Source organism: Phragmites australis, chromosome 23 (genome assembly GCF_958298935.1).
Source record: "Phragmites australis chromosome 23, lpPhrAust1.1, whole genome shotgun sequence".
NCBI lineage: Eukaryota > Viridiplantae > Streptophyta > Magnoliopsida > Poales > Poaceae > Phragmites > Phragmites australis.
The window spans coordinates 15,294,605-15,320,408 of record NC_084943.1 but is presented as its reverse complement, the minus strand read 5'-3'; the positions used below and the strand labels follow the sequence as shown (position 1 = coordinate 15,320,408).

The following is a 25,804-nucleotide window of genomic DNA, read 5'->3' as shown; positions in this document are numbered from 1 at the left end:
TCTTTGTCCTCTTCATCTTCATAGTCTTCAATGATCGAAGTCTTCATGCTCTTCAAAACGAGGGGAATTTTCCTTAGCTGCTGCTGAAGTTTCAAAACAAGCGCAAAACCTATTCTCTATCCTTTGCATCGAAGCATTTGCATCTTCTAGTGAGTTGGCTGTTCACGAACTCGACCATCCTCAACGCTAAGCATGGCCACGTCATTTTGTTCTACTTGGCCCTCTTCTACTACCCTGGTCGAAATGGTGATTAGCTCCACTGGGGCTGGATGGGCAGTCATGGTTGCATCCCCCCCCCCCCGGGAGTTGTTGTGTCTGCTGTGCTCTAGATATATCATCACCTTTGGCTTCTTTTTTGTGGTATGGCTTCGGAATGTGTCGATCCCCACGAACGATGCCAACTGTTAGAAATTGTTGTTACCAAACAGAATGATGGGCCTTCAGACCTCAGAGAGATCCGAAGGCTAGAGGGGAAGGTGCACAAAGTGATAAAGCCTTTGTTGGAATTAATGTCATCTGTCCTGGCAGTTACAGTTACGCCATATTTATAGACTGTAACCAACTGTTCACTGTTACAATTTACAAGATCAACCCTCCAATAGCCACATTCCCAGTATATTCATGGGTAATACAGTACTATTCTGAGCACATCCAGATTATTTACAATCTTGCCCTTCGTGGACTTCAGTCACCAGCAACGGTCTTCCCTTCACTTGGACCCCCGGAGGTCTCTGCTCGGTAGCACCTTTAGCATCCCTTTGGTTGAATCCCTCATCAGTGGCGAAGCCAGGTTCAAGACCAAGGGGGGCCAAATTTACTCTAGCATGCAAGTGGCCCAAGCGATACCAAACGTCTCGCCCTACCTCTTTGCCCGAAGCGCAGCAACCGCCCCCACCGGCTGATTCGAAATGGGATTGCCAGCGCTACCTCCGCCGCCGAGGTGGGTCCTGCTGGACTGCACCTCGTGCTTGTGTGCTAGGACGACGACGACACCGAGGGACCCCGCGATGTCACTACCTCGCTCGCTGCTCCGCTACGCATCTCCAGACTCACCGTCCTCACGAGCGTCCACCTGGCCCCGCAAGCAGTCGTACGTCGTCGCCACCGACCCCAACGCAGGCATGAGCTACAAACTACCTGGGTCTTCAAAAATAAAATTTGCGGCAAGGTGGGACGGAGCCCAGGCTGGCCGATGCCTGGCTTCGCCTCTGTCCTTCGCGACACCAAGTGAAGTCCTTCGGCCGATCTCCAGAGGCGCAATAAAGACTTCACCTATCCAACTGTTGAAACCTCTCCTACAGCACTGAATGTCCGAAGGGTACCTTCGGCTTGCTAAACGGTTCCTATAACATGACAAATTCATGACAACTATAAACTTTATTAATTTACTATGGCCATAAAAATCTTCATCTCAATATATGAAGGGACATGTGAAACCACCATTGCCTCAACACGTATCTAAACTATAAAGGTGCAAAAGCGTTTGATGTTGAGCACACCATCTAACCCTCCAGATACAATCCAACGCTCTCCCTCCCTCCCATCATGTTCTGCCTGGTCTGTTTCCTGCCTCCTCCCACCTAATAAAAAACCAGGAAAATCCTACAGTCACATCTAGAAAACCGGAACAAAAAACCAAATCCACCCGGTCCGTCCCTTCCCCCGCGCCTCACAGATGGACGTCGTCACACCGCTCAATCCGATCCCTTCGCCGGCGGCCCAACCCACCCTCCTCCCCGACCCCTCTCCTCCTCCCCGTTCTCCTCCTCCCGCCATTCGCGCGGGATCCGGGCCCATGTCGCACCGCTCCCGCCCCTCCGCCGCTCACTCCGTTCCCCTCGCCGGCGGCCGAACCCAAACTCCTCCCCGACCCCCACCGCTCAATCCGATCCCTTCGCCGGCGGCCCAACCCACCCTCCTCCCCGACCCCTCTCCTCCTCCCCGTTCTCCTCCTCCCGCCATTCGCGCGGGATCCGGGCCCATGTCGCACCGCTCCCGCCCCTCCGCCGCTCACTCCGTTCCCCTCGCCGGCGGCCGAACCCAAACTCCTCCCCGACCCCTCTCCTCCCCGACCCCTCTCCTCCCCTCCCCTCGGTCCTCCTCCCTGTGCTCCTCCTCCCTGTGCTCCTCCTCCCACCATTCGCGCGGCATCCGGGCCCACGCAGCCGCTCACTCTGATCCCCTAGCCGGCGGCCCAACCCACCCTCCTCCCCGACCCCTCTCCTCACCCCCGGTCCTCCGGCCCGTGCTCCTGCTCCCGCCATTCGCGCGGGATCCGGGCCCACGCAGGTGACTATGTTTGGCAACGCATCCGAAGGTGGTTCCTTATGTGATTTTGTCGCCAAATTTGTCGCGCGAGAATTTGTCGCCATCTTCCAACAGAGGTCGTTCCATATGACGAACTTCCTTTTTTGCGGAAACGATCGCCGATGCCAGCGGAGGTGATTTCGTAATTTCCATTTCCTTTTTCGCCGCTTTACCCGCCGATGACATTATAAAGCTTTCCTTTTGATGTTTCTTGTTTTCCGAGGAGGACGGAGGATGTACGCCGAGAGGAGAGGCACCTTAACTAGGAGGACGGAAGAGGACGCCGAAGAGTGCATTTCACCGAGGAGGAGGAAGAAGGACTAGCATTTGTTGGTAAGCCCATAAGTCCAGTGCTGTTGTAAGAGAAAACTCAAACAGGAATTCTAAAGGAAAATGTGTTCTCTTTTATGTATGCAAATGTTTTGTTCTTGAACAATGGACGAATGACCATACAATACCGTATTTTTCCTCTTCCTGCAACACATGGAATGATGGTAGCTTCTGTTGTTAGTTCAAAGCCTAATTACAAATTCTAAAACATCTATTGTTAGTTCATCTTCCTCCTGATCAAATGTTCACTCATTTTATTCCTCTGTACCTCAGTAGTATTCCTTGACTTGTATTTAAACAGCTGCATTGTCCAATGTCTAGGTAGCAAAGGCAACTGTTCAAGTATCGAAGAGGCCTACAGCTTTTTGATCTCTGTTGGGAAAACCGGCGTCTGGAAGAAGGTCAAATCTTTTCACAGGGTTTGCAAGTGAGCAGGTATTTTCTTTTGCTTATTGTGTACATTATCTCTATCAGGACTGTAAAAGCGAGTAGTCGAGATATTGAATCTTGTATCTAGGAAGATATTTTCTGTGAATACTCAAATAGTACTTGAAGATCATTCAAAGTGCATACTATTTCTCACTACAGAACAGTCAAGATGACTTCTAGGCTTCAAGTTGTTAAGTATTTTGGTAGTATTGTGCTTTAGTGCCTTTTCATGTGTATATCAATTCAAGTGAACTATGGAGAACCGGAGAAGCACGTTGCTATACATGCTTAGTGTTTGTAATCCTTTAATTAGCGTTTAGCAGTACAATATAATAGGACTTGAAATATTTAAGTGCACTGATCTGTGGTATTTTGGCTTTGTAAATTAAGGTGACTGCATGCATTATAGATCAATAAACAAAGGAGGCCGCAGATAGTATTATTTTCACTGAGCAATACATACCTTTGAGGTCGTTATAGTATTATTTCCACAAGGGAGAAGCTATGTAGCAATGATATTATTAGTATTTATAGGAGTAGATATGATGTACATTATTACTCTTGCGAAATAATAATTCATAAAACAGTTATTTAGATTTGCAATCAAAATAATCCATTTCCTTTTAATTTAGGTTATCTTTGTTCCTTCCAATCAATTCAGATCAATTATAGATCAATCCATAAAGCGTACCGATGTCAATGAGAAATGTTATTTTACTATATGTATCTGAAGTTCATTACCGGGTCATAAAATTATGATACCGACATCAATCTTTGCCAATGCTATATTGGATCAGAATTTACAATTTTGATACCATGTATTCTTTTTTCTTTTTTGGACCCTCTAAGCTGTGCAGGTTCTTTACCAAAGACTAATTGTTCAATAGAACATTCTGTTTATAGCTTAATTTCCTAATTAATTATTTTTTATGTTGATTTCTGCAGGATAAACTTCATTATTGGGTGAGTGATTTCTGCCTGGACGTTTAATCCTTGAAGAGGCTTTAAAGAACAAAGGTTTTGATATACATAACTGTAAGGCCATCTGTTATCTATTATATATGAAACCTAGGCTAATTCTAGCACTTGCATATTGACTAAAGATTTTTTTGCTACTGGTGGAATTGGTGGGTGATTGCCATGTTACCTGCATGGCATGCACTGACCATGACTTGCTGGTAGTGCTGAATGACTTCATGATTGAATTGCTTAGCTTTATAATTCCTGTTATAAGTCACATATACACATAAACCAGAGCTGCAATGTCTTTTCACCTACAATGTGCTGTATGTTTGCCTTGTTTCACCTACAATATGCACATAAACCAGAGCTGTATGTTTGCCTTGTTTTCACCTACAATGTGCTGTATGTTTGCCTTGTTTTGTCACCAATTCGTCATGCCTAATGTGAACTTTACTATTTTCTTTATGGGCACTTTCCTCAGCCAAGCTTGCAAACTTAAGAGAAGGGAAATTGTGATTATCAGCCCTCTGTTTTGATAATACTGCATATTATTTTTTTACTAGCTTATGAATGCAATTCCATATGTGGGTTCTTTACCAAAGACTAATTGTTCAATAGAACATTCTGTTTATAGCTTAATTTCCTAATTAATTATTTTTTATGTTGATTTCTGCAGGATAAACTTCATTATTGGGTGAGTGATTTCTGCCTGGACGTTTAATCCTTGAAGAGGCTTTAAAGAACAAAGGTTTTGATATACATAACTGTAAGGCCATCTGTTATCTATTATATATGAAACCTAGGCTAATTCTAGCACTTGCATATTGACTAAAGATTTTTTCGCTAATGGTGGAATTGGTGGGTGATTGCCATGTTACCTGCATGGCATGCACTGACCATGACTTGCTGGTAGTGCTGAATGACTTCATGATTGAATTGCTTAGCTTTATAATTCCTGTTATAAGTCACATATGCACATAAACCAGAGCTGCAATGTCTTTTCACCTACAATGTGCTGTATGTTTGCCTTGTTTCACCTACAATATGCACATAAACCAGAGCTGTATGTTTGCCTTGTTTTCACCTACAATGTGCTGTATGTTTGCCTTGTTTTGTCACCAATTCGTCATGCCTAATGTGAACTTTACTATTTTCTTTATGGGCACTTTCCTCAGCCAAGCTTGCAAACTTAAGAGAAGGGAAATTGTGATTATCAGCCCTCTGTTTTGATAATACTGCATATTATTTTTTTACTAGCTTATGAATGCAATTCCATATGTGGGTTCTTTACCAAAGACTAATTGTTCAATAGAACATTCTGTTTATAGCTTAATTTCCTAATTAATTATTTTTTATGTTGATTTCTGCAGGATAAACTTCATTATTGGGTGAGTGATTTTTGCCTGGACGTTTAATCCTTGAAGAGGCTTTAAAGAACAAAGGTTTTGATATACATAACTATAAGGCCATCTGTTATCTATTATATATGAAACCTAGGCTAATTCTAGCACTTGCATATTGACTAAAGATTTTTTCGCTAATGGTGGAATTGGTGGGTGATTGCCATGTTACCTGCATGGCATGCACTGACCATGACTTGCTGGTAGTGCTGATTGACTTCATGATTGAATTGCTTAGCTTTATAATTCCTGTTATAAGTCACATATACACATAAACCAGAGCTGCAATGTCTTTTCACCTACAATGTGCTGTATGTTTGCCTTGTTTCACCTACAATATGCACATAAACCAGAACTGTATGTTTGCCTTGTTTTCACCTACAATGTGCTGTATGTTTGCCTTTTTTTTGTCACCAATTCGTCATGCCTAATGTGAACTTTACTATTTTCTTTATGGGCACTTTCCTCAGCCAAGCTTGCAAACTTAAGAGAAGGGAAATTGTGATTATCAGCCCTCTGTTTTGATAATACTGCATATTATTTTTTTACTAGCTTATGAATGCAATTCCATATGTGCTCGTGTCAGTTTTTTTCTGTGGAGATTGGTTTATTAGTTCTAACACTTGAAGTGGCCGGTTAAAATTTAAATCTTTCTCGAGTCTGGACTATCTGTCCACTGTACTATCTATTGTATATGAAAGTTAGACTAATTCTAGCACTTGTGTGTGGAAAATAAATGAATAATTATTGAAACTTTTAGTTCAAAAGAAAATTTGAAACTATCAGAATGTGAGTACAGGCTGAATCCAAGATATGAGATGTTGTACCCTTTCTGGCCCAAATCAACTACCCTATTGTTTTTTCCTTCCACCTCGCTATTTTGCTATCTGAATCCCTGACGTTTGCTGTGTTCTTTTGGGGCCTATGCGATTATATGGTCAATTTTTGTACAAACATCTAGCCTTATGGATCTTAACCGAAAGAGAACATATGCAAACTTCTCTCACAAGCCAGTGGTGCCTAGGTGCGTTTATATTCACCTATCAACATGTAGCTAAAATAAATTATAAACCAAATAAGGCTAACATGTAATTTTTTACAGATTCAAATTATTCGATGACATTGAATATTTGGACTTGGAGAGATTATGGAGTGTCGTTGTTAGGGTAGATGTCAAGTTCCCGATCCTCTCTCGTCATCGTGATAGCCAACACTTCATTCTCATGGATATCAATGTAAGTCACTTGTCTAATGGATAGAGATAACAATCGTCTTATAAGAAATATTATCGCAACCTAACTTTCCTGTTATTAAATTTTAAGGGATCCAAAATAGAAGCAATTGCATTGAAAAACAACGTTGACAGATTCAACACTTTACTCGCACAAGGGTGCGTTTATACCCTGCATGAAGTGAGATTCGATCCTAACTGGGAGGAGGCAGTGGAGTTTTGGAATATTGGGCACCGGTACGAGTGTGTCTTGAACAACCGCACTAGGGTTGAGCCGTATACCTTGCAAATTCAATTTCCGCTCTATCCGAAGCACCTCATGCCAATCCATGAAGTGTACCGACGTCCAAACAAGACGTTTGTAGGTAAGAATTAAGTGTGAAATATTTCCTTTTATCTATTATATTGAGAGAAGCAGAAGTGTTCATTTAATAAACTGATACAATTAATAAATCATACAGATGTAGCCGGAGTTGTTGTGCACTGGTGTGAACTTGAGCACGTTGGTCACAGAAAAACCTATAGAGAGGTCATACTAATGGACACAAGGTATACTTTTGTTGATATGAATCGAAAATTTGTTAACTCAAGCTTTATATAGTAGAGATAATAATTTCATGCATAACATCATGTGTTATTTATTGTTAAATTGTAGGTTCAACCTGATAGTTGTTGGAATTTGGTGTGAGCTTTTAGAGCGGTATGCGGTAAGCTTGCAATCTGCGGGAAATAATAAACACATTATCATTGGGACCATGCTGAAATTGAATAAGAGACACAGTCAGTGATTCCTCACCTTATAGTTTAGATAAGATAAAGAATATTGATATAGTTTATACTTATATAACTACATAGTAACTAAGAAAGTTCACTTTATGATAAGTTGTTTGGAGACTTCAGATCACACGATATTTGCATTCAATCCAAATCATCTTGAAAGTCGTGAACCGCAGGGTGAGTAGTTCTATAGTCATCTAAAATTTTTTGTACATGAACATAATTACTGAATTAGAAATTATCAACTTACCCTATAGTATAGTTAATTTAAACGTCTCTGTTCGGATTGTGCAGCCTTCCAGCAGTCGTTAATCAGGGGCAATAGGGACCTCAGATTCGTGAACAGATTTATTGAAAAAAGGTGGGCGTACCTGGCAACAGTGGTGTGACCTACATTGGAGACTTATGGCTACAAGTTAATCTCGAAGGATAGTTTTGTAACAGATAATAATAGATAGTGTTAATGATTGTAGTTTACAATCGGACATGATAAAAATTTTGTATTTGTTTCCTTGGATGTTTGCTTCATCGTGATTTCTATATTATTCTTGATAGAGGAGCTTAGATATATGGTCTTTTTTGCTTTATCTTAAAATCAGTGTTCTATTCGACAATGCAAAATGGGCCTATGCAGGTGGATTCTCAGAAGAAAAGCAGGTACAATTTTCATGATATAGATATACAATTGAGTCATGTTCCTAAAAAATGCAACTAAGTCAGTAATACTATAGTTCCAAGTAAGTCAGAAATGGAAACATCGAGTACCAATTGGCCATTTCCATTCGTCATGGGGCAATCTATTTATAGGTGGATTTAACTCCTGTTGCCTGCATATGAGAATCTTTTGTAGTAGCAGTGTGAAAGCATGATGAAGCACATCATTTTCGGATTCTAAAAGGAAATTATTTGTGTACTGTACATATGGACTAAAGCAGGCCTTACATATCGCAGAAAATTCGAAGGGGAAAACAGCTTCATGGTTAAGAGAACAAGTATTGCAGCTTGGTCCAACATTTATCAAGCTTGGACAGTTATCCTCCAACATTTTTCTATTCATTTAAATCTACACAAAACTATATGTTTGTGACATATTTTCACATCTGTATATTTCGATTGCTTTGTGTATCATTAGTGCTAATTTTTACTTGATGCCTTTGTGTTCTATACTACAAAAAAACTTATGATATTACACCATTGGCCTTAGTGGCCTTTGTTTTCAAACAAAGGTCAATGTCCTTGATGTTCTTTATGCTGCAATAAAAAAATCCAAAAAGTCAATGTCCGGCAGTTTGAAATTTGTATTATCTTGTAATTAGGTGCACCTAAAACTAAATGATTTGTTCTATTTGTCATCATTAGTTGCACCTGCATGGTACTATTTGTCCAGTGTCTTCTTCCTTCGTTGTGCTGATGTGCTGTAGGGCATTGTTTGCTTGCCAGTGCCAGTATTAGATTAGATCTACATAGACATGAGTCTCTTATCTGCCCGTTCATATATTTATGCATGTTATTTAGTTTAGTGAGAAAATTAATGCAGTTGGCTGCAACATTTAGACAATTCTACCAGAATATCGTGTCAGTTTTGGAGTAAACAAACATAGGTCCATTGTCTGCTTCATTCCATTATACATTCATGCCGTTCAGTTGGCTACCTCTAGACCTAAAGCCTAACATCTGGTGTACCCCTAGACCTAGAAGCTCAACAAAATTACAAATTTAATTCTGAACATAACAACTCGAGTCACAACGAATTAGACCAGAATTAGACTGCTGCTCTCACCTACCTAACGTTGCATGCAGCTGCAGCACCATAGTCCATGGTTGTACTATGATGTACACTACAGTGCACGAACGAAAAGCAAAAATAAAGAAAGAAATGCAAAGGAAATTTATATATTTTTTAGAATGAGAGAAAAGAAGGGGCATTTAAGGCAAGGGGATGGTTTGAATCAGTCAGAATTTTGACCTTGAAATCTCACTTGGATTACAGCTCTGTTTGGATGGATGTGGTATAGAGAGAGAGAGAGATTAGCAAAGACCATGGAACCGGTCCAAGATTCTAATTGTTCGGGCGCACCGTGTCCATCCGCTACGTCTGATAGTAACCCTTGAGTCAAACTGCCAAGTGACGGATCAGATTAACGATTAAGGACATTTAAAAGATCGATTGGCTGTTTTCTTTAGTTATTTATTCAGTTTGGCATTAGCCGTAGCATCATTATATTGTGTGATGAGAAATGATCGCTTTATAATAACTTAATAAATTTTAAAATTTTCTGAATCTGAGGGTCAGATATCCTTTTCTCGCAGATGTCGTCTTCGAAGCGAATTGATTGTACCAATTTAATTCTGAACATAACAACTCGAGTCACAACGAATTAGACCGGAATTAGACTGCTGCTCTCACCTACCTAACGTTGCATGCAGCTGCAGCACCATAGTCCATGGTTGTACTATGATGTACACTACAGTGCAGGAACAAAAAGCAAAAATAAAGAAAGAAATGCAAAGGAAATTTATATTTTTTTTAGAATGAGAGAAAAGAAGGGGCATTTAAGGCAAGGGGATGGTTTGAATCAGTCAGAATTTTGACCTTGAAATCTCACTTGGATTACAGCTCTGTTTGGATGGATGTGGTATAGAGAGAGAGACATTAGCAAAGACCATGGAACCGGTCCAAGATTCTAATTGTTCGGCCGCACCGTGTCCATCCGCTACGTCTGATAGTAACCCTTGAGTCAAACTGCCAAGTGACGGATCAGATTAACGATTAAGGACATTTAAAAGATCGATTGGCTGTTTTCTTTAGTTATTTATTCAGTTTGGCATTAGCGGTAGCATCATTATATTGTGTGATGAGAAATGATCGCTTTATAATAACTTAATAAATTTTAAAATTTTCTGAATTTGAGGGTCAGATATCCTTTTCTCGCAGATGTCGTCTTCGAAGCGAATTGATTGTACCACGACGTTTAATGGCATGACTATCATCGGTATTACAAGTGATGTTGAAAAATAGCTCTCTTAAGTGGTTGCTTTTTCGATATAATTTGTGAAGTTCATATGTAAACTACTGACCAAATATATTGTTGGGTTTTTATTAGAAGGATCCGACATTAACGGTGTGGGTGGGTCTTCATCGTCCAGTGCGCAACCATCTCTCGCAGATGCCAAAGAACGTAAGAGGCAAAGGGAAAGGGAACGGTACGCACAAATATCTAAAGATAGGAAAGAAGAGTTCCTTAAAATAAAGAGTGAAAGGAGAAGGGACCGGATCATGCAAATAGATGTACATAAGAAAGATGAGTTGCTTGAAATTAAGCGTGAGAGGGAAAGGGACAGGTACGCGCAAATTACTTTAGGTAAGAAAGATGAGTTGCTTGAAATGAAGCGGGAATCTTGTAAGCAAAAAAAGGATGATGTGACACTTCTTAGTGTTGAATGCCATCAAGAGTCGACTTCACTTTCAGTAACACATGGTAATTCCATTAACTTGCAGTACATTGTGTGCAGTGTTCAATGTTTAAAGCAGTACTTACATGTTTCATTTGTTCATTGGATGGCCCCAACATATACATCTCAGGTGGTGGATCCAAGACATCCACTACACAGCCAGCGCTCATAGATCCTAAAGAACGTAAGAGGCGGAGAGAAAGGGAGCGGTACGCGCAAATGTCTGCAGAAAAGAAAGAAGAATTACTCAGAAAGAATCGCGAGCGGCGTAAGAATAAGAAAGATGGTTCAACAATTCTCACTGCAGATTGCCGTGAAACATCGAATCCTATCTCGACAACACCTGGTAATTCCATGAATTCATTATTTGGTTTTTCATCAACACCTCTGTTTTTCTAGATGATCTACTAAAGCATACCACATTTTTTTGTTGTGATGTGTCTGCAGGCATTCCAAGTGTATGTGGGCAATCTTGCACCGCATGGAACAGGGAAAATGTTGCTCCTGGCGATGATACTTGTTGGCTGCGCCAAAATGATAACTACCAACGGTCAAAAATTCATAATTCATATGGTTCGATTGCAGCATTGGACATCGACCAAATTGGATCCGGAAAATCCACTGTCACAAAGTTACATCACACGTCGTGTGTAGTACGTACTCCGTTTGGAGACATGACAAACACTCTGATTAAAGGTATAATAACATGCCGTATATTGCGTGAACTAATTAAAAAACATGTGTTCACACTCGATCTGGTTATAACTTGTGATGTCCACAGAAAACAAACTAGATGCAAGTGTCGTAGATCACGCTCATCCATCTCCTCATAATGGGTCGTGGTATGCCCAAATGTCTGCGGATAAGAAGGTTGAATACTTAGAGAAGAAGCGTTTAGCCCGCCAGAAAAAGAAATATGAAGTGTTCGGTCTTAATGATCGAGAACCTTCTTCATGTGAACCGATGAATCCCACATGTACGGTGATGGTTTAATTACTCGATTTAGTTTCACCACAAATCATCTATCATATATTTAATAGGGAAACTAATTTGATTGTATTATTTGACAGTTACAGCTGGTAGTGGCATTGAAAGTTTCACGAGCAGTGACCATCGGGGTTCTGATCTTGAGTCAGACCGTAAACGTCAAAAGGGTCGACAATGGTACGCGAAATTGTCAGACGAGCGTAGAGCGGAATACTTACACAGCCTGCGTATTAGCCGCCAACATAAAAACTCTGGTGCACTTGTGGAAAATGATCAAGAAGTGGAATCAAATACTACGCACATCACAATTGGAACGCTTGATCCTTTGAATCATGCTGATATTCGAACCAGATCCTGATAACGAACTATGTGATTCGCTTATTTTTGAACCACTGGAACTACATTCGTCGGATGAAGGTAACACATTATCCATCAGTGTACTCTATTTTGATGTGTTCTCACACTACTTCTTTCGACCCATAGAGAAACTCGAGGCAGTCCAGGATGTTCCCGATGATGAAGAATGGAGGTTATATCGTGGACAAGGTAAAAACATCAATGCAATCTACAGTCCCATCACATATATGTTGGTTTATCTGATTCATTATGTAACCTTTCCATATAAATATATTGGTATTTGTGCAGATGTTGTTTTTGAATCATACGTGGTGGAAGGTCCTGATAGTGTGGGTATGCAAGGTTATGATCCGTATGACCGCATCTACCAAAATCTTCCAAAGAAGCATCATGTTTTAAGGGAAGCCAAAAACTGCCCGTATTATGGAGCCAAACGGTTCCAATATGAGGGACTTGCTTTTTGTTGTAGGAAAGGGAAGGTTAAAATCTTCATTCCAGATGTACCGGATGAGTTGCGACGATTGTATACGAGCCTTGATGATGACGATGCAAAATACTTCAGACAACACATACGATATTTCAATTCTCATTTCTCCTTTACAAGTCTTGGTGTTACACTTGATCGTCGAGTCAGCACTGCTGCAGGAACTGGTATATATACATTCCGTGCACATGGTCAGCTATATCACCGTTTGGACCAGCTGGTACCTGGTGGAAAGGGTCCACGACACCTGCAGCTATACTTCTATGACACTTATGAGACAATGGAACACAGAGCTAAGAGGTCTCCTGGTCTTGATATCAATTTGATCCGGAAGATTCGGAGGATACTAGAGCACAACCCCTATGTGCAGACCTTTCAGAATGTTGGTTATGCTCCTAACCTCCATGATTATAGGATTGAGCTGAACACGGATATTGCATTGGACCAGCGAAGGTACAATGCCCCCACAGCTTCACAAGTTGCTGCTATCTGGATGGAAGGGAATGATCCACAAAAATGTTTCGATAGAAGTGTTATAGTGTATGGAAAAGCCGACAAACCTCGGTATATTCGGGCATACCATGGGTGCTACGATCCGTTGGCCTATCCTTTGTTTTTCCCTGGTGGAGAAACAGGATGGCAACGTAAGATGCTTTATGAAGGCCCTGACCCAGTAGATTGGCCAAACAATTATGATAACAATGATGATGACAACAGTGACGAGGAAGGTCCGCAGGCTATTTCCTACCTTCCCAAATTTAAAATTTTGCATGAACAACTATTTTTCTAAGCCCCTTGTGACTATGGTATTGAGTTTATGTTTTTTTTGCAGATGGTTGTAGCGAGTCTAGCAAACATGTCAGTGCTAGGGAATATTATTGTTTCAAGTTGCAGATCAGGCTTGGGGAATTTAACATACTGTTACATGGGCGCCGTCTTTTCCAACAGTGGGTTGTAGATATATACATAAAGATAGAGTCTATGAGGCTCGATTGGTATTCGAAACCAGAGAATCAAGCTCTCATACGTGCAGATTTGTACCAGGTATTACATGTCATCCTATTTATTTGAGATTGCATCATTAACACGTGTCCTCCTTTTGTCTGATGTGTTGCTTATTATAATACTGGACAGGGCATTATAGATACAATTGCTGCTGGTGAAGCGCGTGCTTCTGAGGTTGGTCTAAGAATTGTGCTCCCGCGGACTTTTCCTGGAGGAGATCGAGACGTGCAAGCACGATTCCTTGACGCAATGGTTTTAGTGACCCGGTTTGGTAAGCCTGATTACTTTGTCACAATGACCTGTAATCCACATTGGGACGAGATAACAAGGCAACTATTACCGGGCCAGACACCACAAGATAGACCAGAATTGGTTGCGAGAGTATACCGGGCTAAGCTGCGTGATTTACACGATTTTTTGATCAAGAAGAGTCACTTGGGTGAGGTCGCATCATATGCACATGTTACAGAGTTTCAGAAGAGGGGTTTGCCACATGAGCACTTCTTATTGATTATGGTCCCTAACAGTAAGTTAAGCAGTCCTGATGATTACGACAGGGTTATTTCAGCAGAGATTCCTGATCCTGTCAAATACCCTGTATTGCATGCTCTGGTTATCAAGCACATGCTACATGGACCATGTGGTGCTCTCAACAAAAATTGCCCCTGCATGATAGACGGACATTGCCGTTTTCGTTATCCTCGACAATTCTGTTCGGCTACACAGCAAGGAAAAGACTCTTATCCTATATATAGGAGAAGGGAAGATGGCCGTCGAGTGGCGACCAGGGGTGCTGTATTGGATAATAGATGGGTGGTTCCGTACAACCCCACACTGCTTATGCGGTATAACTGCCATATTAATGTCGAAGTTTGCTCAAGCATCAAGGCAGTTAAGTACCTATACAAATATGTCTATAAAGGTCATGACCGTGCATCCTTCTCAGTCGATCCACCAGATCAAAATGGTACAGTAATCAACGAGATTCGACAATACAGGGATGCAAGATTCATAACTCCCCCCGAGGCCGTGTATCGGATATTTGGTTTCCCTTTGTATGCCGTATCTCCTTCTGTTTTGCAACTTCAACTACATCTGCCAAACATGCAACTTGTGTCATACAGAGCTACTGATAACCTGAATGATGTGGTGAACCGGGAGAAATCTAAGAGGTCGATGCTTACTGAGTATTTCAAGATGAACCTGGTGGATAGCAAGGCACGTAAATTGTTATACAAAGAGTTCCCGGAGCACTTCCGGTGGATCAAGTCCGATAAGCGCTGGCAGGCAAGGGTAAAGAGGCCGCAGGTTGGGAGAATTGTGTATGCAAACCCTGCTGAAGGGGAGAGGTACTATTTACGTGTGCTCCTCAACCATGTGAGAGGCGCAACTTCATATGAGAACCTTCGTACTGTAGATGGGAAAACCTGTTCCACCTTCAGAGATGCGTGCGAGATGATAGGGCTCGTAGAGACTAATAGATCCCTCGATGAATGCTTGGCTGAGTCTACTACATTCCACATGCCTTGTGCACTGAGAAGGTTGTTTGCGATAATTATTGTATTCTGCGAGGCGACAAATATCCGTGGCTTATGGGAAAATCATTTTGAAGCAATGTCCCAAGATTATCGTCGTACACACAAAGATGCAGCAATGGTTGAGCAACTGGTGCTTAGGGATATTAGAAACGTGGTTCATTCAATGGGCAAGGATGTAAGGAATTATGGTCTTCCGAAGGTTGACGACTCAGGTGATGTCCTTGCGTAGTGTTTTACGTTTTTTTCGCTTATTTTGTCAATAGTCATGATTTATTGGTAAATACATTATAGTTGATCTTCATGATGAATTATGGTTTGCAGATAACACCTTAACTTGTCGACTAAAGTATTATGATTTACATAATACATATAACAATTTTCCTTGGTTACCATACAAATAATTAGGCTCAATTATATTGCTAAAATATGGTGATGTGAATAAACCATAACAAAATGGCAGTTCTCTTATAGTTATGTCAGTGCTTATTTATCTTACACTGTATTGTAAATATTTTGTTATGTTAACTAACGGTTCAGTTAATATTTTATTATTATATTGTTCATACAGCTGATTATTATAGCGATCAATCGAGAGAAGTATTAGAGGAATTGTCGGTGGGCGTAGACGTAGAACATCTAAATCTTATTAATACACTGAACATAGAGCAGCGGTCGGGGTTTGATGAAATAATGGATCACGTAATCAACTCTAAGAGCCAGGTATTCTTTGTTGATGGTCCAGGTGGCACGGGAAAGACATATTTGTACAAGGCATTGCTTGCAAAGGTTCGTTCGATGGGTCTGATAGCCATTGCAACTGCAACGTCTGGTATTGCAGCATCCATCATGCCCGGTGGTCGCACCGCCCACTCCAGGTTCAAGATCCCCATAAAGCTTTCCGACAACAACATGTGTAATTTCACCAAACAGAGCGGTACCGCTGAGTTGCTTCGCAGGTCACACTTGATAATCTGGGACGAAGTTGCCATGACCAAACGTCAAGCTGTTGAAACACTCGATAGGTCTCTCCAGGATATAATGGGATGCTCGCAGCTCTTTGGTGGAAAGGTCATGGTATTTGGAGGAGACTTTAGGCAGGTCCTTCCAGTGGTGACACGTGGTACGAGGGCACAGATCACTGATGCTACACTACAAAGGTCTTATATATGGGAGAAGATACGTAAGATACAGCTAACCCAGAATATGAGGGCGCAGTCTGATCCATGGTTCTCCGAATACCTCCTTAGGATTGGCAACGGAACAGAAGAGACGATTGGTGATGATTATGTGCGTCTCCCAAATGATATCGTGGTTGGTTACAGTATTGCAGAAGAATCAATTGACAAACTCATTGAATTTGTATTCCCAGATCTCCAGAACAATTCTACGTCAGCGGACTACATGAGTGCACATGCTATCCTCTCAACTAAGAATGAGCATGTGGATGAGCTGAATGCAATTATGATAGATAGGTTTCCAGGCAAGGAGACGGTATACTACAGCTTTGATTCCGTCGACGATGATTCACGAAACAACTATCCGATTGACTTTCTGAACTCAATCACACCAAATGGATTGCCACCACATTTGCTTAAACTCAAAAGCAACTGTCCAGTCATCCTGCTTCGGAATCTTGATCCTCACAACGGTCTCTGCAATGGAACAAGGCTAATGGTTAGAGCTTGCCAACGTAATGCCATTTATGCAGAGATTGTTGGCGGGCAACATCATGGAAAGAGGGTGTTCATTCCTAGGATCCCTTTGTCCCCCTCAGAGGACATTTCACTCCCTTTCAGATTCAAGAGGAAACAATTTCCAATCCGCCTTAGCTTTGCAATGACTATAAACAAAGCTCAAGGACAAACCATTCCTAATGTTGGTATTTATCTACCCAAGCCTGTGTTTTCTCATGGATAGCTGTATGTTGCATTATCGAGGGGTGTATCACGTCAGTCAACACGGATTCTAGCTAAGCCAAATAAAGATATAGATGCCATAGGGAGAAGCACCAAGAATATTGTGTACAGAGATGTATTGGAATGGTGTTCTTCGGTTTCATGATCGGTATCTTCCTTCTAACCTCACTATAATTGATTCGTCTGTGAATTGCAAATGTAATAATTAATTGTGCTGTAGGAACGCTTCTGGTTTCTTCGTTTTCGAGTGCAAGCGCACATAGAATGGAGAAAAGGCCAGAACCTACAATTCATAGAGTAAGTCTTCTCCAACGCTCAACGGTGCACAATTCGCACGGATCCTTGTTATTGACATGAAATGCACATGCAGGATGGGAACGACAGTCAACTAAGGAAGCAATTTTTGGTAAATCTACTGAAATATAACAGGAAAGAACGTGAAGACGACATCCCCTCCTTGGACGAAAAATTGTCAAGAGCATTAGGCATTCGATGTTTCCAAAGATAAAATACTTGTGATATTATATTTGCACGTGACTATCTATTCAACCATATATTATTTGATGTATTGTTTATTTTTATTTTTGATGCTCTAAAACCATATATAAGTAACCGTGGATGTAAAAAATTGCGCGTGACTATTTATTTTTATTCTTGATACTTAAAAACATATTAGACACCGTAGTTAAAAAAAACACGCGTGAGTTTGGTATCCAGCACCCAATACTACCCGTTTTGATCGAATCTAACGCATCTAGCTCCCCCCACCGCCAATACGTCGTATTTTCTGTCTGCCTCAACCTGGCTCCATCCCACCCACAGAAATTGGTCAACACAGATTAACCAACCCCGCTATCGCACCCCATCCTACCCACCCCCGCACATGAAAAAGCTGTCGCCGGCCCCGATCTCCATCTCCGCCGCCTGCTTGCCTCGTCGCGCACCTTGGCCCTGGCTTTCGCCGCCTCCAACACCGTCTTCCTTGGCCCGCAGTGCGCCTGCCTCCGGCTACATCGGACGCCTCCAGCCCTCGGCGCCCTCGGCATCGACCGCCTCCGGCCCTGGCATCCTCGGCCCGCATCTCGCCCACCTCCGGACCCGGCGTCCTCGGCCCGCAGTTCGCCCGCCTCCGGCCCCAAAGTCCGATGCCCGCAGCGCGCCTGCCTCCGGCTACATCGGCCGCCTCGAGGCCCCAGCGCCCTCGGCATCGACCGCCTCCAGCCCCGGCGTCGTCGGCCCACAGCTCGCCTGCCTCCTGCTACATCGGCCGCCTCGAGCCCCCGGCGCCCCCGACATCGACCGCCTCCAGCCCCTGGTGTTCCTCAGCCCGCAGCTCGCCCGCGTCCGGCCCCGACGTCCTCGGCCCGCGGCGCACCAGCCTCCGCCTACATCCCCACGCCCACTGAATTTGGGGTACTCCTTCTTCACAGGTAGGCATCCCTGCCGGCTTTGCCGCCATCAATGGCCGGTCCCCACACCGCGACGGGGAGGGCGCAATTTACACTGGATCCGCCATCGAGGTGAGTTAAAAAAGGAATGTGTATATATGACAAATCTCTACATACCAAAATTATCTTTTGTTACCAATTCCACTTGTTTTGTTTCTAACAATCCTTATATAAACCATCGAGGAGGAGGGCAGAGGGAGGTTCGGTCTTCAGCTGAGGAGGAGAGAAGAGGGAGGATCGGGGGTCGGCTGAGGAAATCAGGTTTGTTTTGTTCAGCCATTTCTGTAGACGAACACTTGGATTTCACCGAGGGGTATGCATGTCTCAGTTTATGCTTCCATGCTGCCAAGTGATACATTTTGATTATGTAGACAGTACATTACTAAAATTCTCATATTTCGATCTGCAAGCATGATTTACACGAGTTGATGTTTCTAGATTATGCCTTGTATATTTGGCGTTCTGATTATGTTGAGTTATGGAATATGGATCGTAGCAGTTAGTAATGTACTATCATTACTGTGGATTTGTCTATATGATGTTGCTGCTTGTAGGTCAGTAAACATTGGAAATTCATATAGACAGAAGTTTCTACTTCTTAAGTATTTTTTGTGACCTTTCGTTTAGTTGCTTATCTACTGTTCTGGTGCACTCTAAAACTGCAGCAAGAAGAAAAAGAGAGGAGGACAGGCAGTTGGTCATGATAAAGTTAACCGAGGATTGCGCCAGTTTATAATTTGAAAGGTGAGGAAGCAACATAATGCAAATGCAAAATACGGGTCCTTGTATAGTGATTGGTACAGTAGTATACCAAAATGCAAACTATCATAGGTTTCTTGACGTATACTGTTTGTTCCTTTGCAGTTTGTGAGAAGGTTGAAAGTAAAGGGAGACCAACATTTAATGAGGTTAGTGATTTGTTATTTCTATTAGAGATCACATGGGTTTACTTTTCTTGTTGTGATGCAAGGCATGTATTAGAGATCACATGGGTTTACTTTTACGAACTAGGAAACAACCAATTTACATATTTGAGTCCCTGATTCCTTAGCATGTATGAGTTTGCTATTTCTTGATCTTCGAAGATTTGATCCATTATTTGCTGGTTTTAAAGAATATGGTGATATATGTGATATATTTCTGCTCTTTTATATATATATAGTTGAATGCTCGTGCGTTGCAACGGGTGTCGCAAATTTAGACACGGCAACATGAGCATGAAGGTAGAACTATAGTACAATTTATATCAGCTAAGTGGAATTCAGAGAGATTGATTCCAATATTCTTCAATCAATTTAAAATGATATCTAAACCGTGATGCCTTGATGTTCGTTATGCTGCAATAAAAAATCCAAAAAGTCAATGGCCGGCAATTTGAAATTTGTATTATGTTGTAATTAGGTGCACCTAAAACTAAATGGTTTGTTCTATTTGTCATCATTAGTTGCACCTGCATGGTACTATTTGTCCAGTGTCTTCTTCCTTCACTTTGCTGATGTGCTGTAGGGCATTGTTTGCTTGCCAGTGCCAGTATTAGATTAGAATTATCATAGACATGAGTCTCTTATCTGCCCGTTCATAAATTTATGCATCTTATTTAGTTTAGTGAGAAAATTAATGCAGTTGGTTGCAACATTTAGACAATAATATATATATATACACATATATGAAGTTATGTCTTATATTTAATCGCCGGTTTTCCTTCTCTATTGTTGTAGTGCATATTAGGTATTCTTTCATTGTGATGCGATTTGATGATGCCATAAAAATATCATATTGACACAGCTAGCTATGGCACACTATTTTTTACATCGTAATTTTAAACCTTCAACATGCATGTGTATCTATATATTTTTTAGTTTTACTTTTTATATTACTTTTAATATTCTGTTCTGTATTGGTATGTTTGTCATATTTTGTTTTCTTAATACCAATTCGATGTGTGCTTTTGTGCTACTTAGCCTGCAGTAAGTGAGTTTTCTTTGGGTTTTAATTTTAGACTGCAATCTAAATTTTTATCATGTGTTCTTCATTTTGAATTTTAAGTTAAGCGGTGTAGGCTTGCCGATAGTCTTGTTAGTATTTAAACTCTGGATCTTTGACAATCTGAGGGTGTTATGTAGTTGTTAGGTGCAACAGTCTATTAATCATTCGGTTGAGTGCTTATTGGTTCAGTTTGCCTTGGCTAAGGACATGTATTACCTGCTGTAATTTTGTTCAGAAAAGTTTTCAGCACAATTTTTGTACCTTCGTTAGTCTGCTATTTAATTCTCTATGACATTGAGATTGTTCCCAGTGATGTTTTCCTTCAAAATATGTGTATAATTTTCTATCAATCCGAACAATAAACCTATAAAGTTTCCTGCTCATAATTACTTTTGTTGCTCACAATAATCTCTGTCCCTCTGTTTCTCATTTGGATTTCAGTCCATAAATTGAGAAATTTAAATTTCTATATTAATCACCCTGTTTTGTCACTATATATTTTTCTGAATTCAGATATGAGTTCAGATAGATATGTCTAGATAGTTGTTGCAAAAATGTTTAGACTTTGGAGTTCTCCCTTTCTTAATCTGGGTTTGGCTCACTTCTTCAATCAATATTCTTACATGCAGATTTTATTGAAGAAAACTCTGAAAGAGTGACTTCAAGAAATTCATAAAAGTACATTACTCTGATCTATATATTTTTTAGTTTTACTTTTAATATTACTTTTAATATTCTGATCTATATTGGTATGTTTGTTAATCTATTTACCTGTTCTGCCTCTTGAAGGTGTTGTGCTGCAATCCATGATATTAGATGTTAGCCTTGTGATTCATGTTTGCCTTGTGATTACCGAACCGACATATTTATTATTACAAGTTTAGCAATACAAAGCAGTCTATTTATTTGAATCCCTAACGTTTGCCTTTGTGAATAACAAACCAATGGAGCCTCCTCCTCTGTTTTCTGTATTATGAGTAAGTATGATCATCACTCTCTGTAGCGGTTGTATTTTGAGATTGTTTCATTCTTCTCTCTTGCTTGGTTATTGTTGGTGTGTAGATTAGTTCAGACGTCCTAGCCTAGGGAATCAATGTTAAGTGTCCCATTGTTCTTATTTGCTATTGCGGAAGATATAATCATGTACAACATATATGGAATACACTACCAAAACAATTTATCTGTGTTGCATAATATTTTTTTTTAATTTTATTACTGGGTTAGGACGCCTCTTTTGTATTTCACAAAGTTATTGCAGATAGGACACCAATTTTGTTATTCTTTTAAGGTAGTGTTCTTAGGATTGGTGTTTCCAAGTTCTATTTGACAAAACCATGTGAGTTGACTTAAAAAAAATCTCTACAGGCTTTTGTCGATGTGCACAACGCTACCTTTTTATAGACTTAGGACATGTATTCCTCATGATGTGCTCCCATTTTCTGTCTTTGTATTTTAGTTTTGCAACCAAAACCCAACGGACAAGTTTCAGATGCCAGCACACTACGATTCTTCAAAAAAGTGCTTGAATATTTGTTGATTCCGTATTTAGCAGTTATCACTCTGTCATAGATTGATACATGCAAGAATTTGAACTGCACATGACTACTCAACATGTTGTTCCAGTATCTAACAAATTGATAAAAGGACCAAATTTGCTTACATTTAATATATAATATATATATATATATACATATATATATATATACATATATATATATACATATATATATATATATACATATGTATATATATACATATATGAAGTTATGTCTTATATTTAATCGCCGGTTTTCCTTCTCTATTGTTGTAGTGCATATTAGGTATTCTTTCATTGTGATACGAATTGATGATGCCATAAAAATATCATATTGACACAGCTAGCTATGGCACACTATTTTTTACATCGTAATAATAAACCTTCAACATGCATGTGTGTACAGATGGATTCTTTTGAGGATCAGAAAGAATCAGCTGGTATAAGCCCCGATGTTCAGATATTGGAAGGGACCAATAACACATTGAGTTCTACACTATCAAAAGTTAAATCACGACATAACAAACCAAAGAAGGCGCATACAACTAGAGTTGCCCCACAAGGTACATATTTTCACTACGTTTATTATTTTTTCTCTTTAGCTATATTAGTCTCTTATTCATCTGTTTTGTTACAGATTATATTTGTACTGAAGAAGATATTGCCATTGTCGAATCCATCAAATCATCACCTGATAATAGAATACTTGTGGACATCGACGATGCATTCGTAGACAAGTTCCATTTCGAATGCCTTCTACAGCCTAATGAATTCTTAAATGATGAAGTAAGTACACCTGCATAAATCAGTTATATAACATGACCCTATAATTTAATCGTAATTTATAACTTGTAACTACAGGTCATAAGCGCATATATCCATTGTATAAGGGCTAAAGAGCATCTACATTATAGGGCTGGTGGAAAAGTTTTCCTAGAGAATACTTACATTTCTAGCATTCTAAAGCGTGATGGCAAACTTACGGTGGACAAAATAGATCTTAGCCAGGACACCATCGAAAAAAGGGTGGATAATTATCTGGAGCATGATATGGTAGCAATCAACACTATATTTATCAATTTTATATTTATATATTAACATATCTATATCTAATGCTTATGCCAAATATTTGCTTTAGGTATTCATTCCAATTAATATCTTACGATACCATTGGTATCTAGCAGTTGTGAACGCCAAAAGATGTGAGATACATGTCCTTGACTCGCTAGGGCCTACAATGGATCGTAACGACCTCACTCTTACTGTAAGAATTTACAAGTTCGATACTTTTTTTTCATTAAATTTAAGAAGACTTTTTTTATATTACCTATGATGCTACAATTTATATTTAACAGATAAGTGGATTGGATAAACAAATAAATATTACATCATAGTTAAAAGAGCTTAAAGACCACAAGTGGCAGGACCTCAGGGTTGGAACATGGCCTATTATAGAGATATTCTCATATGCAATGCAGACTGACGGGTACACTAAAGCATTGTTGCTTGCTGAAATAATTACCTTTCATTGTTTGATTAAATTAAATAAGTAACTGTATAAAGTTTCTCCAATACTGTAGTGTCTCTTGTGGTTTATTCATGCTAAACTTCATGAAGTATTGGACAGGAGATACACTATCTCATAGTGTGACTCAGGTATTTTAAGTATGATCATAAAGGTTTGCGACATGTTTAAATATTATATTATATTCAAGTAACCGATTAATTTTAATTGCAATTTTGTAGTGTGATATGACGAATTTCAGACTAAAACTAGCAGCAATTTTGTTGGACTCGAATCTAAACACCAGGAAAGCATGTTCATATTCCAAACATGACAGCAAAGAAGAAAAAAATTCAAATGATGTTGTGATTGTAGAGAGTCCTGCCAAGCGTGGCAAATTTTCGAAGACATCACATCAAATTGAAGATCAATCGTCACTATATGTTCTTCCTATTGCCATCATACCGACAAATGCATCTGAGTTAGTAGGCGAGCTTTGCAAATTTATCATGTCTATAGACCATGCTGAGACTTTAGAGTACGTCTATCTAATTCCATAGAATATGTATTGCATATATACATTATTCTAATATATTATTGAACCTAATGCAATATATTGCTTCATAGGAAAGAATGGATTCGGAGCACTAAGCCTCAACCGATTAGCTTAAGCCTAAAAAAGGTCCAAGAAATAATGGATGTACAAAAGCCTATGGACAAGGATTGTTTCAATATGGGTGTGAGGATGTTCGCTTGTGACGAGATCAACCTGTTAATGGACGAACAATATCACTACATGGACCTACAGTTCTGGGTACAATATATTATATTCATGTAATAATTCTGTTTGCATATAATCTTACGAGCTCTCTTTATTATCACAGTTGTTGTGTGACTTTGGACGACATCCGAAATATCGAAGGAAGCTTGATGTCCATTTGTTGGCAAAAAAGTTTGATACGTGGCCTGGGATGGAGTATAATATTTCACAGTGCAAGTTGGTACGTTTAAGTTGGTATGTTTTGTTTCGTTGTTTATCTGTGTCGTGGTTTAGTTTCTCCTAATAGTAGTAACTATTATTTGCAGATTCTATTGCCAACATGTCAGCACGGATATTTTATACTATTTGCATTCGACATAGTGGCTAGAAGTGTATCGATATTAGACCCACTGCCTATACCGGATTGGTTTAAAGGACATGAACCCATATGCTTTTATCTGTTGAAAACTCTTAAAATTTCCAATAAATTGAATCTAGCTCTGGAAGTAGCAAACCCATCGTGGATTGACGACATATGTGATTGGCGTCGTATACTACCAATTTGTGTTCCAAAGACAAAAGATTGGTAAATTTTTTACAACATTGGTTCTATCAATTAGATTATTCATGTAGATGTAACAATTTTTTTTGCAGGTTTGACTCGGGTTTTTTTGTTATTAACTTCATGTGTGCGTGGAATAGTAAACAACTACAACCACCGATTTGCACTGTGAGTGTTCTTAACAGCATTGTGGTTTACATTAAGCAATTGGCCATCTGGTTATGCACTTCTTCTGACAATTACAATGAAATATAATGCGTTGACAAGATGTGCACGAACTAAGGAAGAAGTTTCTGGTTGACCTGCTGAAATACAATGGGAATGAATCTAAAGATAACATCCCTAAAGTTGTACGAGAATTTGTTAAACGTATTAGATAGTGTATTATTTCGGAATGAGATATAATAAGTTGTACTATTATTTTTGCTTATGACTATTGTACTGTTTATTTTGCTTATTATGACTATTGTACCGTTTACACATTGTTTTATTTTTAAATACGTGGTTTTCATGCAATGTAATGGATATGGAGTACATCTACGTACGTGTATAAAAATTGCACGAAGAATCCTGTCAGATGTCAGCAATTTTACATGCTTGGTGTGAGGTAGAAGGATGAGCTCTCCACTGCTTTTGGCTTCTTTGCTATTTTTTAGGATTGACAGGGCCATATTGAACTGCTTAAAAGCACCCTCTTTGCAAACTAATGAAAGGGACAGGCAGCCTTGCAGCCAGAAGAAGCAAATCCAAAACTCATAATTCATATTTGACAAAGAATCACATTCAAAATTTTCTTCAGTATAAGCATGTTACAGGAAACAGATTTGTTAGGC

General features: G+C 40.0%; 1 protein-coding gene and 1 long non-coding RNA gene across 2 annotated transcripts; both read left to right on the top strand.

The window, feature by feature from the left end:
• Positions 1 to 5,404: 5,404 nt before the first annotated feature.
• Positions 5,405 to 23,539, top strand: LOC133906006 (putative ubiquitin-like-specific protease 1B). The gene is made up of 6 exons (XM_062347814.1): positions 5,405 to 5,417; positions 22,552 to 22,708; positions 22,783 to 22,931; positions 23,007 to 23,198; positions 23,284 to 23,409; positions 23,501 to 23,539. The coding sequence occupies exons 2-6, from the start codon at positions 22,552 to 22,554 to the stop codon at positions 23,537 to 23,539; spliced, it is 663 nt and encodes a 220-aa protein (XP_062203798.1). The 5' UTR covers positions 5,405 to 5,417.
• Positions 6,910 to 7,387, top strand: LOC133906231 (uncharacterized). The gene is made up of 3 exons (XR_009907748.1): positions 6,910 to 7,025; positions 7,122 to 7,209; positions 7,316 to 7,387. It is a non-coding gene; the product is annotated as an uncharacterized LOC133906231 (long non-coding RNA).
• Positions 23,540 to 25,804: the final 2,265 nt, after the last annotated feature.

Coding starts and splice junctions, on each gene's coding strand:
- LOC133906006 (XM_062347814.1), top strand. CDS start 22,552: ATGGATTCTTTTGAGGATCAGAAAGAATCAGCTGGTATAAGCCCCGAT. Junction 23,199..23,283: donor ATTATCTGGAGCATGATATG/GTAGCAATCAAC, acceptor TATTTGCTTTAG/GTATTCATTCCAATTAATAT. Junction 23,410..23,500: donor GTAACGACCTCACTCTTACT/GTAAGAATTTAC, acceptor TATATTTAACAG/ATAAGTGGATTGGATAAACA.